At 34.4% G+C, this 19,410-nt stretch overlaps 2 protein-coding genes and 1 non-coding gene across 4 annotated transcripts; 2 read left to right on the forward strand and 1 right to left on the reverse strand.

The window, feature by feature from the left end:
* The first annotated feature begins 3,470 nt into the window (after window positions 1-3,470).
* Window positions 3,471-11,186, forward strand: LOC142625559 (asparagine synthetase [glutamine-hydrolyzing] 3). 2 transcript variants are annotated; one of them, XR_012842382.1, is made up of 15 exons: window positions 3,472-3,662; window positions 4,005-4,143; window positions 4,971-5,066; window positions 5,151-5,292; window positions 6,244-6,339; window positions 6,750-6,844; window positions 7,087-7,248; window positions 8,169-8,249; window positions 8,356-8,577; window positions 8,693-8,827; window positions 9,456-9,536; window positions 9,685-9,771; window positions 9,961-10,068; window positions 10,370-10,656; window positions 10,937-11,186. XR_012842382.1 is itself a non-coding variant. In XM_075799190.1 (14 exons), the coding sequence occupies exons 1-14, from the start codon at window positions 3,583-3,585 to the stop codon at window positions 10,598-10,600; spliced, it is 1,755 nt and encodes a 584-aa protein (XP_075655305.1). In that variant the 5' UTR covers window positions 3,471-3,582; the 3' UTR covers window positions 10,601-10,829. The 2 variants fall into 2 exon arrangements, 1 of the variants encoding a protein (XP_075655305.1); XM_075799190.1 differs by lacking the exon at window positions 10,937-11,186 and having other exon boundaries at window positions 3,471-3,662; window positions 10,370-10,829.
* A 1,644-nt stretch (window positions 11,187-12,830) lies between these two features.
* On the reverse strand, window positions 12,831-17,122 carry LOC142626220 (uncharacterized). Its single transcript, XM_075800013.1, has 8 exons — window positions 16,651-17,122; window positions 15,677-16,200; window positions 15,489-15,561; window positions 14,981-15,061; window positions 14,833-14,896; window positions 13,613-13,700; window positions 13,396-13,480; window positions 12,831-13,200 (listed from the first exon to the last, which is right to left on the reverse strand). The coding sequence occupies exons 1-8, from the start codon at window positions 16,771-16,773 to the stop codon at window positions 13,117-13,119; spliced, it is 1,122 nt and encodes a 373-aa protein (XP_075656128.1). The 5' UTR covers window positions 16,774-17,122; the 3' UTR covers window positions 12,831-13,116.
* Window positions 17,123-17,230: 108 nt separating this feature from the next.
* On the forward strand, window positions 17,231-17,303 carry TRNAR-ACG (transfer RNA arginine (anticodon ACG)). The gene has a single exon. It is a non-coding gene; the product is annotated as a tRNA-Arg (tRNA).
* The last annotated feature ends 2,107 nt before the right edge of the window (window positions 17,304-19,410 follow it).

Consider the following 19,410-nt stretch of genomic DNA (forward strand, 5'->3'; position numbering starts at 1 on the left):
GTTTCGATTACCTATTGGTTTAATCAAGGATATTGAGACGATGATTCGCAAATTTTGGTGGGGTAACCAAGATAATACAAGGAGAATGCAATGGGTGAAGTGGAGTACTTTATGCTCTCCCAAGTCTTTAGGGGGTATGGGGTTTTGGGATCTCAGACAATTTAATGATGCACTTCTTAGTAAACAAGTGTGGAGACTCTACCAAGAGAAGAATACGCTGTTGTATAGAGTTTTTAAGCCAAAATATTTCCCATCTGGCAGCATCTTGGACGCTAATTTCAATCCGCGAAGTTCCTTTGCATGGAGAAGTGTTTTATATGCAAGGGAAGTAATTTGCAAGGGAGTAAGGTGGAGAGTAGGAGATGGTTCATCCATTAACATATGGAAAACATCGCTGGTTGGATTCTTCAGGGGGGTGGTTTGATAGTATCTCCCCAACGTGACTCATCACTGACCTCAGTAAAGGACCTTTTCATTCCTGGCACAAAAGTATGGAATAAGGAGCTTATTGATTAGAACTTTCTCCCATGGGAAGTTGAGAGCATTCAGAGTATCTCGGTTAGTTACTATTCGATGGAGGATTTGCTTGTTTGGCCATTTACCATGGATGGAAGTTACTCGGTTAAGAGTGCATACTAGCTGCTATCCACCGAGAGCAAATCTGCCCAGCCCAGTTCGTCAACTACAGAGGGGAGCAAGTCTTTTTGGAATAGAATCTGGAAGCTGCGGATTCCTAATAAAGTCAAGCATTTCTTGTGGAGAGCTTCAAATGAGTCACTATCTACCAAAATGAATTTGTTCACACGGCATATACTTCATGATAACGTATGCAGTCTTTGTGAAGAACACCTTGAAGACACTATCCACTGTTTATGGCTATGTGACCAAGTCAAGTGTATATGGCTCTCAGACCCTCTCTTTAGTCTCCCACGAACAAAAATATTTAGAAGCTTTGGTGATTTAGCTTCATTAGTGCTGACCGATGCAAGCCTAGCCACTGCCGCTCTGTTTTCAATGGTCGCCTGGTGCATTTGGATTAGAATAAATAAACTAAGGGAGAAGCAACATGTGTGGGACGTAGGGGAGACGGTGCAGTGGGCTCGTGAATTACTATAGGAATTTTGGGACGTACATGAATGCCCATCTCAACCTCTTGTTCGATGTATGCGGTAGAAATGGTCACCACCAAAAGTAGGAGTATATAAGATTAATTTCGATGGCGCTATCTTTGAAAGTGCAGCGAGAGCTGGTATGGGGGTGGTAGTGAGAGATGCTAAAGGCGTGATCATTGCTGCACTTAGCCAAAATATTCAACTCCCTAGCTCTGTGGATTTGGTAGAAGCCTTGGCTGCTCGGTGTGCTATTATACTTGCTCAGGAAATAAGTCTTGCTCATGTGGTGGTGGAGGGGGATTCACTTAAGGTCATTACAGCCATTAATAATCCAAAGCAGAATAAGACTTGGTGGGGCCATGTTATAGAAGACATTAAGAAAGCCAGTTCCTTTTTACAAGTTTGTAGTTTCTGTCATGTTAGTAGGGGGTAACAATCTAGCCCACTCCATTGCTAGAAGAGCAGTTCTAACTGCTGATACATATTTGTGGTTAGAAGAACTACCACTAGATTTGGATGATGTTTTCCAGTTTGATTTGCCAAATTAAATAAAAATGACTTACCTGTTCCTCAAAAAAAAAATTATAATTTTGGATAAAAAAATTATAATTTTGAAATATACCTTAACTTTTTTATAAGAAGAAAAATATACCATAATTGATATTTGGTTATCTATTAATGGTAATTTTATTCTTCAAATACATGTAATTTCGTGAAAATTTCATAATGGCAAAATACTCTGACATTTTTGTCAGATGTATGGTCATTATCAGAAACATCAAAAAATTTATTAAAAGTTACAATTTTATTGACCGAACTCACCACCCAAACCCTTCAATGGGCCTTGCACCCTCAATAGCCGCTTAACTATACATATAATTTAGGATGTTCATATATGACTTGGAAAAAACACTTTAATTAACATTAATTATTGTTTTTTATACGAGGTGACTCCAACCATTAAATAGAGACTTTCCATTTCAAAAGTGTAACGAAGAGGATTCAATTCGTGATTAGATATACCAGGGCTGAGAAATTCCACAATAGCTTTGCCAAATTGACTCTAATACGTTCCGTTTGAAGTAAAATGTTTTCCATAAAAGTGTTATCCCATTTTCAAGTTTGTTTGTATGCAAAATGTGGTCATAGTTATAAAGTAATTTTTGTTGATTGTAATTTTTTTTTTTTTGGTAAAAAGTTGTAAAACATTTTAAAAAACATACAGTGGCCCTCTCCACATTTGGTGGCTAGGTTGCTAGTCCAGTGTGCTTGCCAACCATCGATAGCAAGTGTTGGAAAGCAGATCGTCCAAAATGTTTTACATATAGAATAATGTTTAAATATTTTATTGTAAAAAAAAAAAAATTTTACTTTAAAACAAATTGATCAAAGTCTGTAATTATTTACTATTGTCAACACGTGGGACAGAGTACTACTCAACTACACGTACCCAAAAATTATTAAACACCCATGTAAGAGCACTCGCATCACTAATGTGTTTGAATGATAAAAAATATCACATTTTTGCTGAGTAAGTCCAAAATACTCATGACGGTGTATACAAAGTTGTATAAAATATATTTTTTGTTGTTGAAATTAGTAAGTATTTTTAACGCACACATAAAAAAAAGTAATAAAATTTTAAAGTTTGTGTAATTTAGTACGAACACTCTTAACTTATATATAGTTTATTATTATTTTTTATGTATTTTAGTGATAAAGCAAGAAAATGAATAGTAGTTGTAATACCTAAAAAAAGAGAAAAAAAAATTAATACTTTAATCTACTGTAGTATAAAATAAATAATATAATGTAAATTATTAAAATTAAAAAACAGATTATTATGCAAATACTTTTTTATTACTTATATTTTTAATATTTATTTTTGGATAGGTATAAAGTAACACAGATATACTTGGACTTTGGATAGCGCGTCCAAGTTTCCTGCGTTCGCGTTTTGTTTTTTTTTTTTTTTTTAACCCAGCCGCAAGTTTGGACTTTTCAGCCATGAACAGTGCACAAATGCACTGTTCATGGGTCCCACAAATTTTACTTTTCAGCAACTTTTTCATTAAAAATAGGTCACACAGCACTATTTACATATTTAAAAATTATTTTACTACAGTGTTTTCAGTTTTCAGTTTTCAATTTCAGCAAAATAAATTCTATCCAAACGGACTCATAATACTTAAAAGCAGAGCTTGACTTGCGTAGATTCGATTCGCCATAGGAGCTTGCCCTAAACCCTAGTCGGCAATTAAAATAAATAAAAAAAGGAATCGGAATCTTTTGAAAGACTGAGTCAGAATCAACGGCTGTGATATAAAAATAATACCACAAAATCCCACTGGATTCCCTACCTAAACCAAGCCTCCACTCTCTCTCTCTCTCTCTCTCCTCCATTTTCTGTCACACACACACGCACACAGTCCTGCACAGAGAGAGAAAGAGAGAAGCCGCCTGCCCAGCCATGTGTGGAATTCTCGCCGTCTTCGGTTGCATTGACAACTCTCAAGCCAAGCGCTCTCGCATCATCGAATTGTCTCGCAGGTTTTCATTTCTTTTGATATCATGAAATGGGTCATGAGTCATGGGTTTTGTGAAAATTTTTTTATGATGTTTGGTTCTATTAAGAATTCATTTTATTATACGATCACATTTTTCCAGCTCCATACAAACATGCATGCATACATACATACATATATAAGCGTTTCCTAATTCTAAAATGATCATTTTATTTATTTATATATATACAACTTTTTATAACCTCGCGCATATAAAAAAGCAATCAACAAAAAGTTAAATAAGCTGACGCGATATATCAGACGCTCTATTTTACTTTGCCTAACCAAAAATGCAAAATCAATTTCAATTTTGATCGTTGTTATTTAGGTTGCGTCATAGAGGTCCAGATTGGAGTGGCTTGCATTGTCATGGAAACTGTTATCTTGCTCATCAACGATTAGCTATCGTAGACCCTACTTCCGGCGATCAGCCACTATACAACGAAGACAAGACCGTTGTTGTCACGGTATTTTCTACATCTATTGTGTTTTTTTTTTTTTTTTTTTGTTCAATAAATCTAGTGACACATTTTCAGCAAGTGTTAGGCAATCGAGGTGGCATGTTGTGATGGGTGCATAATAAAAGTGCAGTCAGTGATGCGCCTATGTGAAAGTAATTAACCAATCACAACTTGCCACCTTACGAAAGTTGTGAAAAAAATTGTGGCTGGATCACTTGCCACTTTACTAGGCATTGAGGATAATTGATAACAAGTTCATAGACACAGCATACACAACAAGATTGATAATTTCAATGGCCTTCAAGGAACATCATATGTCTGGTTTTGTCTAATAAAAGTTTTTTTATTTCTAGTTTTAAAGCTATTGGAAAACTAAAAATCCCATTAAAAAAATTTATAGAGAAAATTTTGCGTGTACATGTTGATTTTGGTAGACTTTGGATGAACTTTAAGATGGTAGAGCCTGGATAATGTATAAATGTAAACTTACAATATTGTATTTGGATAAAACTGATTTGTGCGCTCTATGTAATTGTTCATGGTTCTTATCCATAATATTTAGTTTTAAGCTTTTATTCTCTTTGACAATGCCATTTGGTAACCTCAAAGGGAAGCACAATCAATTTGGGACCATGCCTCATGGGGTGGAGGTCGCTAGTTCGAATCTCCCATTCCCTTTCCCCTCGTCCCAAAACTCACTTATAAAAATACAATACGATAGCATTTAATGTTTCATACTGAATTGGTAGAAACCTTTTCTTAGTATTATACACACACACACACACACAAAGCTTCATGGTACTCATCTTAGAATTTTGGAACTCTGTCCTTAGGTTAATGGTGAGATATATAACCATAAACAATTAAGAGAGAAGCTGAAGTCTCATCAGTTCCGAACTGGAAGTGACTGTGAAGTGATTGCCCATCTTGTAAGTAATTGAAAACCTATTCAGATTTTGTGCTCATACTTCTTATTATAAGCAATTGAGAACTTAGCTACTTACCTTTTACAGTATGAAGAGTATGGAGAAGATTTTGTGGACATGTTGGATGGCATGTTCTCCTTTGTTCTTCTTGACACCCGGGACAACAGTTTTATTGCAGCTCGTGACGCTATTGGTATTACCCCACTATATATCGGTTGGGGTCTTGATGGTATGTAACTTCATTTTGGTACGAGGAATGTTCTTTTCTCTTAAGATCTAGGTGGATATATATATATATTGAATGATGTAGGGAAGTTTCTAAAGAAGAGCTCTTTGGACTCGTCTCTCGATAGTAAAACGTACAGGCAACTGACCCTACCCACTAGAACCAATTGCGGAGTAATCTAGGGGCATTCATCCCTTACGGGCTAGATTTAAGTGGAATATTAAAAGTTGTTGGCTATCATATATCAGTGTCCTTTCCTATCTATAGAGTTGGTATGAGGGATGTCCCAATCATTATTTAATCTTGCTTGGCTCCCAATCTTTAGGTTCCTGTAGATTCTTTCTTAATTTATAATTTTCATTGTTGATACATTAATACTTTTATATTTATAAAAACCATTCTGGTGCTAGACATTGTTTACATTGTAATGCTGATATCTTGTCTTGTGGTCAATGTTGATCATATGAGAGCATTAGTTTGTGGTTTACTTGTTTTAGCGAAGCCTAATAGATTTGAGAAGATTCGCTACTTTGTTAACGACAACAAGGGATGGCAAGGAGTTTTTTTGTTTTTGTTTTATTATCTTTCTACTTTGACATTCTTTCCTGTTCTTGATTAATTTATGTTTTATTTATTATTATATATGTCTTAAGTGTAAATTGTTGTAGTTGCAATCTTTGTTGACTTTAATCATTTTTAATAAGTGGGGTATGTTGACATATAAGATGGGCTTGATCACGGGGAAAAAACTACAATGCTTCTAAGTTCCCATTTACTCAGCTTTAGTGAGATCTTAAATTAGTGGTAATTTAAAGTCTACCCAGTTTGGCTCAGTTGATACTTTAACTTTTGTTTTGTACTTCATCTAGAGCTTGCCATTTCATCTGATATTATATTTTTTTAAATCTTATTGAGGACTGCATAATTTAATTAATGGTTGATCATATTTTGTAGGATCGGTATGGTTTGCTTCAGAAATGAAGGCTCTGAGTGATGATTGTGAAAGATTCATGTCTTTTCTCCCTGGGCATATATATTCCAGCAAACAGGGTATACATCCACAGAGCTAGTGAAGAGCAAAGTTCTCTTTTGATTAAATAAAGTATTGGTTGTGCATTCTCAAAGTTGATGGACTAATCTTTGTTCTGGGTTGGTCTAAATTCTGAAATCTGTTTTGGATTTGAAGCTCCAATTCATGTTAATGAGGATTATTTTATTAATGCCTTTTATGGAATGTTCCTGAAATTTTTTCAGAAAAATTTATATTTGTGAATGGTCAAAGTTGGTTATGTTTTTTTATAACAAAAAAGATTGTGTCTGAAATTTATTTTACAATTTTTTTTTTGGTTGTGGGGGGAACTCAAGACATTATGATTAATTTTAGAAATTTTAAACTTTGTACTTAGATGTGTTAGGTGTTCTATGAACTGTTATTTTTATAATCTGTAACATGTTGACAGGAGCACTTAGAAGATGGTATAACCCACCATGGTTTCCAGAGCAGATACCCTCAACTCCATATGATCCTATACTTCTACGTGAGACCTTTAAGAAGGCATGCCCTGACTTGTGCTTGTTTAAATTCTAGTGCTATTATTGTTGTTCTTAACTTGTAGGGCAATTAGTTTATCCTCTTTGAATTTGTGAAACTTACCAGTTTAGTTGATCTTATTTTCTTGGGCATCTTGGATGTTACTGATTTTCTAATTAATTGCTTGCTGTGTGCTATACATACTAAATGAATACTTAGTGTTTTTAACTTCATCCTTCTGGTTTTTTGGTATCAAATTCATTTAGGCTGTGGTAAAGAGACTTATGACAGATGTACCATTTGGTGTACTTTTGTCTGGAGGACTGGACTCCTCTCTTGTTGCTGCAGTGGCTAGCCGCCATATGGTAGAATTAGAAGCTGCTTGTCAGTGGGGAACACAGTTGCACACCTTTTGCGTTGGTTTGAAGGTAATAATACTTGGATATTATTTTTAGTCCTTCCTCTTTTATCTTTTTATTCTTTTGTGTCTAGGACGGGCTTTAGTGATTCTAGTTACACAAATTTTTAGGTGAGGAAAATAAAATGGAATCTTTTAAGATAATTTTGTATGTTGTTTTTTGATAATTGATTTTGCATGTTGTTTTGTTACCTATTGTTATAAATTTATTTATTTATTTTAATACTTTTATTAGTGCATGCAGATTTTGATTGCACAATATGTTGATATGATAAAATGTAATCACTACAATCACCTTCTAGGCAAATACCTACAAGTGAAACCAACAGTTTGGACCTATTAATGCTGATTGATTTTGTTGGACCTGGTTGATTTAATTCCATATCTTATGTAATCTAATTATGAGTTAGTTTGCTTTCATGTTGGATGTAATTTGGAAAGCCAATTAAAAGCCTAAAAGGCCCTGGACTCACTATTTTAAACAGTTGATCATGGATGAATGAAATTTGGGTTGAAGCTGTGTTTGGTGATGAATACAAGCAAACCCCTGTGGTGATTTCTGGATTACTATCTTTATCCCATGCTCAGATATTGGCTGGCTTATTTCCAATGGCTTTTAAAACAGCTGTCTGAGAGCTTAGTGGTATCTATAGGTTATCTCAGTCAGTGATGAGGGCACTGATTTTGATCTGCTGTGTGACCTCTGTATAGGGTGTTAACAAGTTGATGCAGAATAGTGTGAAATTGACCTGGTTATTGACGTCTTAACTGTTTATTTTGCATGTGCAAAATTTGGTGTTACTGAGACAAGAATTTGCTAGTTTATGTGTCTCTTGATTGTTTTCCTGAAATTAATTTTTTATTAGATTTATGGTTATGGATTATCTTTTTATATGTTTATGTGCTCCTTTTCCGTTTTCTAATATTCAGGGCTCTCCTGATCTGAAAGCTGCCAGAGAGGTAGCAGATTATCTTGGAACTCGCCATCATGAGTTTCACTTCACCGTTCAGGTAATCACCTATGTTTCCCCCCCTTTTTTCCCCACACCGGGGGCAAAAGGCTCAGATGTGTTTAGTTCAAGTATATGAGAAATGTTTCTTCTCTTTGGCATTTCAGGAAGGCATAGATGCACTTGAGGAAGTCATTTACCATATTGAAACATATGATGTGACAACTATCAGAGCTAGCACGCCAATGTTTCTCATGTCTCGAAAAATTAAATCTTTGGGAGTGAAAATGGTTCTTTCTGGGGAAGGTTCAGACGAAATCTTTGGAGGTTACTTGTACTTCCACAAGGCGCCTAACAAGGAGGAGTTTCACCAAGAAACTTGTCAAAAGGTATCCACACAGTACGTTTTTCAGCTTTTTGTGCTAGATCATTGTGTGCATGCAAAATTGCTGGATTCCGTTGTACTACCATGTTATTATTTGACATTTTGTGATATTGCAACAGATTAAATCTCTTCATCTGTATGACTGCCTGAGGGCCAATAAGTCAACTTCAGCTTGGGGTCTTGAAGCTCGTGTACCCTTTTTAGATAAAGAATTCATCAACGTTGCTATGAGCATTGATCCTGAGTGGAAACTGGTATCACACTTGTTGACTCTGGTTGTACATTTTGTTTTCACAGTTTTAACCTGCAGAGCAGTTCAAATATAATATGTGATCAGAATGCAATAACCGTTGGTGGCTACCTACCTATAAAAAAATTTAAGGAATTTATGGTTGTAATTAATTAGAAAACTATCTATTAGCTGGTGTTTGCCATTGCCAATTATATCTTACGCCTCAGTGCATATCAACACATATTACAATTTTGAATTTTCTCGGTTGCTTTTTGTGCTTCTGTTTCTGATTCTTACGTCCCATGATGATTGAATATGCATCTTGAGTTCCATTTCTTACTATTCTGGATTTTCTTTACTCTTAGGTGTAGGAAGTATCCTAGTATATGGTGCTTATTTCAGTTAGGCGCCTCAAGAATTGAAATGGGGTAGGGGAGATCGTTAGGAAATCTCTAAATTATTTTTATACAATATTAAATTAATCAAAACCAATTATCCATTTAAAGATTATGTTGTCAAATGAAACACCATTCTGAAATTAATTGTCTATACTCCATATATGATGGCAATTGCTCTGAAATTTGTATATGTAAACCCCCCTTTTGTTTTGAATGTACCTATTAGTTACTTCCATGTATTTGCAATGACAGATCAGGCCTGATCTTGGAAGAATTGAAAAGTGGATCCTACGCAATGCATTCGATGATGAACAGAACCCATATTTGCCAAAGGTTGGGCTTATTGTGCTTTTGCTACATTCCCATCCATCATTCCGCCCAAACTTCTTACATGTTTTTTTTTCCTACATTTTCTTATATTTGACTTGAATATGTAATATTTGTGCAATAATTGTTGGAATTCTTTGTTTTTTGGTTATAGCACATATTATACAGGCAGAAGGAACAGTTTAGTGATGGTGTTGGGTACAGTTGGATTGACGGCTTGAAGGATCATGCAAACAAACAAGTATGCATAGTTTGAATTTGTGGGATTGGTGAAATGAGTTATATTGCTTAATCAGTTGTGTTTCCATATACCATTTGGAACCAGAGCTGCAGTTAACTTTGTTTGACTTTCCTGATCAAGAAACATAAGTGATACTTCTTCCTTGGCTGCATATGATTATTTGTCATTTTTCTGTTCATTACTGGCCAGGTAACAGATGCAATGTTGATGAACGCAAGCTTTATTTACCCTGAAAATACTCCTACCACAAAGGAAGCATACTACTATAGGTCTATATTTGAGAAGTTCTTTCCTAAGGTTGGTCGTTACGTGTTTCCAATGAGAGTTAAGAGTGGTGTATATTTGCTTGTTTGTGTTTATCATTATCTTTAATTATCTACCATCTGTGGTGTTAGATTTTCTTCCATTCTTATCTTGAAGGGGCAATGTTGAAGTCACAAATCTAAATTTCTAAATTTTCTCCTTTTCTTTTCCCACACCTTATTTTCAATTAAATGGAAGATCAATATCTACTGGAGTGTTGCCTGCTGACTATTGTATACATTATCTTTAAAATTTTATTACAAATACTTATTTTCAATTTGCCATTTCTGAACAGAATGCTGCAAGGTCAACAGTTCCTGGAGGTCCTAGTGTAGCATGCAGTACAGCAAAAGCTGTGGAATGGGACGCTGCATGGTCAAAAAATCCTGACCCGTCTGGTCGGGCTGCCCTTGGCGTTCATGCAGCTGCATATGAGGAAGAGGCGGATGCTAAGGACGCCAATCTGATAAATGGCTCCCCTCAAAAGCTACCAGGGATTGTAGAGAAAGCTACAACGGTTGTTTGATTGAGGACTTCCTCACTTTTTTATTTGTCACATCACTTGAAATTTGTTCTTGACGGGTAGGTATTCTGGTTTCTTGGTTACACTTTGATTCATTTAAATATGAGGGGGCAAGGAAATTGGGTTATTGACTTATTGTACAGTCCATGTATCATGGAAAGCATTTTGCATGAGATTGTGTATTGTTTTTGGTGATAATTTGATAGTTACAACGGGTGAGGGGTGATTTAAATCTTGAATGTCTCCGTTAGAAACATCAGAAAGTGCATAACCAGTTAAGCTACAAGGCTCTTGGTGAGATTATGTAGTTAATAACACACTTTTCTGGTATTGTGACAGATCCTGATACAACAGGCTTGTGGCTGTGAAGTTTCCGCCATTTACATCAATTCAGCTCTTTCACAACTGTTTTGTAATCAATTTCTGGATTGTTGGTTGCTAGGCTATTAGAGTTCTGTACTCGTCTTTTCCCAGGTTTCTTGTGTAGACTTAGATTACTCTATCTTAACAATTTTAAGCTTGACAATTTCATGCGGTTGTGAACAGATGTTTAATTTGTTTTATCTTTTTTCCCCCAGAATTTGAGAAACCATGGTCCAAAAGTCGAATAGTTTTAAACAAATGTATTTGCTAATAAGCTCTAATTCAAACGGCACTTCACCTGTAATAACAATGTGGTAGTAAGGTCGGGCTTTAGAATTCACTACTTGTGTGTATCATACCAATGAAAAATGCAATTGTATTTGGTTAAATACAAATACGTTGGCCATGTACAAATTAATATAGCCACGATCATGAAAAGTAGTTGAATCCAATACAAATTAGGAAAAGCAAAGTCATCATTTTTTACGGCCACAAATAATTTTACAATATTTTTACAAAATGCTGAAATGCTCAAATTCTTACTAATTATCATTTGAGTTCACTACTAACATCAATTTTTAATTTACTAATAATCATTTGTCACATCAATAATTTATAAAAAATATTATAAAATAGTTTGTAGCTCTTAACATTTTTCTTTTTATATTTTATTTAGAAACAAACTAACTATTAAACACACACACACTTAATAATACTCTCTCACCAAGCATTTTCCTTTCTAGTTGGTCACTTCTTTTTCTTCTAATTTAATATTGGAGTAAACTTATACACACTTAATTATACTCTCACACCAAACATTTTCCTTTCCAGTTGGTCACTTCCTTTTCTTCTAATTTAATTTAGGAGTAAACTTATCCACCGATAGTATTAGAATTAAATGAGTTCTCACCAACCATTTTGTTTTTCTCGATCATTCAATAATTGGGGAAAGAGAATTTGAATATTTGATACCAACCATTTTCTTTTTTCGATCATTTAATAATTGGGGAAAGAAAATATAGCTTTACACGTGTATGAGTATCTAAAATTTTTTAGCATTTGTGAACGGTAAGGTTGTAAACATAAATATAGATATTTCATTCTCTCTCTCTCTCTCTCATACTATGGCATTTCTCTCACTCTCATGGGTTGTAAATATAATTTTTTTGTATATATTATTTAATAGTGTAGTTTATATTATTTTGATAAGTAAAAATAAAAATTGAGATATTAAATGAGTTGTAAAATGAAATGATAAATAGATAAAATAGATTTTAAAGTCGTAAAATAGATGTTTTTTAACAACTTGGATATGAATGCTTATCCAACCACTCGGATAAAACTTTATTGAATAAATCAACAAACAACTGCTTTATTGGAGTAGGAAAAACACAAGATAAGAGATAGATCACCTTTTTAGCAGTACAACGTAAAAAGGAAAATTACACATTACTTTTCTAAACCATACCCTTTTTTATATTTACCCCATAAACTATGAGTAAACACGTTTACTCTCCTAAATTATTATCCACATAACACTTGCTCTCATAAACTATGAAAGTACACACTTACCCCCTAAATTATTACTCAGGTAACATTTTATATCCTATTTCACGAGTAATAGTTTAAGGAAGCATGCATTCTCAAAGTTTATGAGGAAAAGTGTAAAAAGAGTACAGTTTAAGGAAAAATTAATTTACCTAAAAAGTAAATGCTCCCATTGTTAGATCTCTTCTAAACATGTAAGGAAGTAAATTTTCGTAATCTAGTCCTTGTAAACCGAACGTTCATCACTTGACTCCCCACCCCTCACCAAAAGACCAAAAGAAAAAAGAAAATGCATGTTTCAGTTCTGAGACTGCACATTGTGTTGCTTGGACCACTGCTCATATTATCAACCAGTATACCATCAGCATTCACCTTTTACCCAAAACTGGCAGTTCAAAAAACACAAGCCCTCTTTGTATATACAGGGGCGAATACATATGTACAAAAACATACTGAGTTGGAGCATGTCTTGGTATTTACAAAAGACCCTCCACTCTCAGTTGTTAACTAGGAAGACAATCAGCAATCAGCAATCAGCATTATGCAACAGTACTAAGCTGAGACCTCACTAACAAGGTGGCCAATCATCAAATGAGTTTGCCGGGCATTTACCATCGACAAATCCCAGGTGCCTCTGTTCGGCTTAGAGAAAGTATTTCCTCGTACTTTGAAGCATATACAAAGGCCCACAACTGCATTTTTATGAAGAAATTTTGGATTATGTTATTTTTTTTTTCAATACAAAAGAGATATTGCATCAATTAACGAATGCATCACAACCAAATAATTGGTAAGCCAAGCTGTAGAAAACGTGTGTGCTTGTGTGTGCGTGTGAGAGAGAGAGAGAGAGAGAGAGAGAGAGAGAGAGATGGTAAATTTCTTCACACCTCAACTTCCTTCACTTCAAAGTCTTCAGTGTGTGCAAGACAGGGGTTTCCATATGTTTCCGAAACAGAACTTGATCCACTCAAACTGCAAGAGAAAAAATCAAGATAGTTACAAAACTAATATAGCAACATTTTCTTTTATCCTGAAACTAAGGCATGCTACTATAGAAAGATTCAACAAAACAAAGGGGTAGGGATGATGTGGCAGAATTCTCACAGATCACCATCCAAATACAGTGCAAAGTGACCACCTCCACCAATTGCTAGAAAGTCAGTGGAGCACAGAGTGAAATAGCGATTTACACCTGCTCATATATAACAAGGCATTCCACCAAAATTAGTCTTGCATACCAAACCAAAAGGTTGAACAAAAACCCAGCACCCTTCTGAGAACGTGGTCCCTTTCAAGGCAGGTTTAGGTTCAGGACCACACTGCTGTGTGCATGCCTCAAATAAATTTTCCACATAATTATACTTCTATGACATCCAATTTGAGGTAGAACCAGAGAGTCAAATCTCAACCATGCTCTCATTAATTTTACTACTTGACTTAAACCTAGAATTAAAATGTTACAGGAAACAAAAATACATAGATGATAGCTTCTTAGTGTTGACATTTACTTTGTAAATGATAACATACATTTTTGAAAAGTACATAATAAATTTTTTTTGAATTCCAGCAAAGCATTACAAAAAAACCGACACAAATTAAATTTCAGACAATAAGAAAATGGAAATTTACATCAAGCATGTAATCTTCTGGAAAGGATCAGTAAATGGCAAATGTAGCAAATCAAAATCTAGTTTCCCATGATGAAATTATCTGTCTTTATCTAGCTCTTAGGAACTAACCTAGGATACACAGAAAAGAGACATAATTTCATGGGGGGTCTTTTGTTTGAATCCCCTCGGCAACCATTTCAAATTTTTACAACTTCAGCCAGTTGAACTGGTGAATGGTTCGGTGGTTTGCTGGATCAACCGATGATCCGCATAGTTCACTGGTATTATATAAAATGCACGGTTTTCAGAATTAAAAAAAAAAAAAAGAGTAACAGATTGACTTCTGTTCGTGGTTAACCTGGTCCAACAAGGAAGTCCAGTCTGGATTTGAAAACCATGTCCATATGGATCCTCAATTCAACAGAGTAAAGACTAATTGGGGTCGGCCATTGCATATACAAATCTTCTAAGCACTCAAAGAATAATAGCATAGCAATCATTTCTGTTGTTATTTGTAATCCTAGTTGATAGAAAGCATAATGTTTATCACAGATTCCACTTTTTTATGATAACAATGTTAACTACATCAATTAAGCAAGAGAAAAAAAATGTAGCTTGTAGCTTTCCATTTTGAATACATGAAAAACCAAAGCCTAAGACAATGGGAAATTGCAGATGAGTCGCTTGTGAAAGCTAATATGCAGTAGTAAGTACCTGTGGGGCGGAATATATCAGGATGACCCGATTTATTTGTAAAAACAAATGTATCATTTGTTCCCTGTTCAATGTCCAGTGTCAACAAGATTCATAAAACAATATACTTAGCTAAATGAACCCAAAAAATTATGTGTTTCAGCAACACCTGATATTTTCTCTTGTCAGTTGGTCTTAGAGGGGCCTCAACCATGCCACCAAATACTGCACCTTGATGGTCTCCAACCACCTGAAAGAATAGTAAGATCTTATGATAAATACATAAGTTTTATCCTGAATTTAAGTGCGTAGTGACACCCAAAAATTTATAAACACAAATTGTGTTCCTAGCTTAACAATAGAAATAAAAGAGGTCATCTTTCTCAAATGAACAACATAATTGTTCTGAAACCTCAAGCTTCTAGAAAATTTGGAAAATTGATATGTACATCTGCTCAAAGAATTTAAACTTTCAAAATATGTTAAAATCCAATTTTGCCTATGAATTCATCTACAAGAAAAACATATTTCTTCAATGATTTGAACACCTAAATAAATCTTTCACTATTTTCTTTTTTTCTTTTGATAAATAAATCTTTCACGATTTCTACTCGAAGACAGTAATTAAATATATGAATTCCAAGTTAATTTCCAGAAAAACAAAAAATTATAATTACCAGCAAGCTAGATCCAGGCCAAAGCATGCTCCTTCTGTACAGGGTTGAAAGTGATATGCCATGCCTCCATGTACTGCAGAGGTCAATAGATACGTTAAACAAAAGTACATAATTGATAGTAACAGCAAGATTTTTTTACAACTTTAGGAAGATCCAAATTCAATTATGCAAATGAAATTTCACTCCACCTATAGAGCAATAACCATTTCCTCCCCTGAACAAGTGTGGGAAGTGATGCATAAAGAGCACTTCTGGTTTTCTCTGAAAGAAGCAAAGAAGGTTCAGAAATGTCTGGGACTTCAATCAAAGTCAGACACTCTTTCTCATTTTGCACATTCTTCATCTCAACTCCAGCTACAGCAGCATCATTCCCATCAACTTTCATCTCAGAGTCACCCTTACGATCCTGGGATCGATAGCCACCAATTCTTGCAGCCTTGTACATAGCTCTACCAAGTGATTGTTTTCCCCTAGAAAACAAACTTTTCTTCCCACCACCTTCTTTCATTACATTCTCTGATTGCAGGTCACCCAATTCCACTTCGTCATTCTTTTTCTCATCTGATTTTGATTTATCTTCAGTCTCAGAGGATGACAATAGAGAGTAGAGAAAAGCGCTAAATGACGAAGTATCAGGCCCATCCACTAAATCCCCAGAACCCTCTTCATTAATTGACTCTAGTTGACTTATTTTCGACTCACTCACATCTTCCTAACAAAACAAAAACTACAGAGTTAGAATCTGGACAAATTAATGAAGAGTCTAAATTCTAAACTTAACACAATCATAATTCAAGCAATATTAATGTTTATCTGGATGAAGGGTTTTGTTCCTATATGCATCCTAATTATCAGTCTCATATTTTTTATTTCATAATGAAATACCTTCCATTGTCTGATACACATAGATGAATAGTTGAATACACATAAACCCCATCAATGATTAGAGCCAATCAGAGCTCTAAGATTCCAAACAATTAGCTTGATGACTTTTAGAACATACACAATAAAACCCCACATAGAGAACCAGAACCCCAATAACCAAAACCCCCAAATTCTGAAACTTGCATTAAAATATGAAAAATCAACCACAAAAAAAGAGAAAAAAAAAGGTAGAAAAGTCAAGATTTTTAAGGCAAAGCAGAGGGAGAGAGATACTTACAGGAGGTGTAGGAGGATGAGGATGAGGTTTGGAAGGTTTGTCAGAGATGGGGTTGAGGATGACAGTGGTGAGATCAGACACAAAGTGAGCTGCTTTGTTCCTCAGTGACTGCTGTCTACCCATTTTTTCAAAATACAATAAAAACACACAAAAGATTGAATTTTACAGTACAATTTTCAACACATATGATATGATGATTCTTGATTCTGTATTCCCACTTTTTTTTTTTTTTTTGTGTGGCCAATAGTACTATGTTACAATTACAATCTTTTTCTCTCTTTTTATATCAAAGAATTTCTCCGTGTCTAGGTAAGGAGGAATTGGCAGGAGAAGAAAGAGTATGTCCAAAGTAACATAACTTTCAAAGCAGTTGAATTTGTTGCCACCCAACAAAAGATATTAATCCATGGCATTGGCAGCAAACAGGACTTCGAGGTGATAGACTAAGGTGACCCGACAGGGTCGTGTAATGGACGTCAAAATATATTCTCGGTGACCTTCTTGTAGGCTTCAATGTTATCTAGTGTCTAGTCATTTAAAGTACGTTAAATATCCCTTAACTTAGGGGATGGACAAAAGGGACTCCATGGCCCAATGGATAAGGCGCTGGTCTACGGAACCAGAGATTCTGGGTTCGATCCCCAGTGGAGTCGTCGTACTTTCATGTATTTATTTTATTTTTACTCAAAGTAGACATTAACGACGTTGTTTCATATCTATCTATCCTCATGGTACTGACGTGGGCTTATTTCTTGGACAAGTGAAGTAGGTCCATTAAAGAAGTACTGAGTTGGCCCATTCTTTTTGGATTTTCCTTTTAAATTTTCCTCTTGTTGATTGACCCATCGTCCGTTATCACATCCTTCATTCTATATAGCATTAAGGGTTGCAAAATTGGACACAACTCATGGACCCAATACAACATATATACTACATGAAATTAATAGGTTATGAGTTGAGATTTAATGAGTTTGTGTTATATTCGGATTGACACGACTAATCCGTTTAATAAGCGGGTGGGTTAGTGTTCAACTTATAGAACCCGTTTGATCCGTTTAATTAAATGACATTTTACTAATATACTCTTTAAACCCTAAGGATTTAAACTTATTAGTTGTTGTGGTTTACTTTCTTTGACATAATGTAATTTATTATTTGTGATATTGAGATATACTTTAGTTTTGAACTAGCCTCATCATATATGAGTGTGATGAGACTTTTTTTGGGTTTAGTGGTCCTATTTTGTAGAAAAAAAAAAGTTTGTATCTTTATCTGTTATATATAATTTTTATTTTGAAAATCAAATTTATAAGTGAATAAAGCAATAGGAGAGTGGTTCTATTTTTTAAGCAATATTTTAGTAGGAGTTAGAGTTATTTTTACTAGATTATCTTTTAGTTTTGTCTCTACTTAAACATGAGGATATATGGGCATTTTTTAACTAAAAAGAGAGGATCCCAAACAGTGGGAAGCTCTTTAAATAGTAGTATAGATAATTATTTGTGATGTTATTCGTTGGTTCTGAATTTTATATTAAAAATATTTATTTGTTTGTTTTTCATAATTTTTTTTTTCATTTTGATAAAGTCTAATAAACAGGTCGACACGATCAACCCGTTGAATAAATGAGTCGTGTTAGGATTAATAAATCTTGACCCGTTTAATAAACATGTTATGTTAATGTAAATTTATATAGTCAGATATTCATGAATCGACATAACACAAACCCAATACGTGAACACGAATTCCCGCTTTATATATAGCATATAGAAAAATAGGATCAAATTAAAATCGAAATGTGACGCAACATGACGTGCCTTTGTAGCTTTTTTATTTATTTTTATTGCTTCCAAGTCTATGAAACCAATTGAGGATAGCAGCGAAGTAAGTTGAAATTGATGAAAGCATTTAATGTTTTGTTACGACACCAATGAGAGAGAGAGAGAGAGAGAGAGAAAGAGAGAGAAAGAGAGATAATGGAGAATGGGAAGAGGCAATAATGAAAGGTCTAAAGGGGGAGACAAGTACTTTTAAGATAATAATATTAATATGATACACATTAAAAAAATTAAAATTAAATGTATGGGGTGGGATGGGATGGGATGGGATGAAATAGACAAAATTCATCGTTGGGGTGAGACAAATGCATTTTACCTATTCTTTGAACCCATAAAACTTGGGTGAGGTTCGGAAGGATGCATTTTATTATTTGACTACAACACCAACGGGGCAAAGAGTGAGCGAGATAATATAGAATGGGAAGGGGCAAAGAGTGAGGTACTAAAGATAGAGATTTTATTATTATATTTTTTTTTGAGCAGAAAAGAAAGAGATGGTAATATGATAGTACATAAAAAAAAAAAAAAAAAAAATAAAAAATATATATATATATATATATATATATATATATATATATATATATATACATAACGGATGGGGCATGACATGATACCAAAAAAAAAAAAAAAAAAAAAAAAAAAATATCTCTTGGGCAAGATGAAGACATTTTGCCAAATTCTTAAACCCAAACTTAGGTGAGCTTTGTGTTACTCAAATATTGGGCTCCTATTACGTCGTTAAATTCTAGAATAAGCCTTAAACCACGTGCTTAGGGCAACCGCATCAAATGGTGTAAAATTTGTCTATTTTGTAAAAAAAACATACTTTTTTTTTATTTTACATACATACTTTTACAAAATACCCACATCAATTTATCTATTCTAAATATTTGTTTAATAAAATATTCATTCATTTAATTTA

This window comes from Castanea sativa, chromosome 2, assembly GCF_040712315.1.
Source record: "Castanea sativa cultivar Marrone di Chiusa Pesio chromosome 2, ASM4071231v1".
Lineage (NCBI taxonomy): Eukaryota > Viridiplantae > Streptophyta > Magnoliopsida > Fagales > Fagaceae > Castanea > Castanea sativa.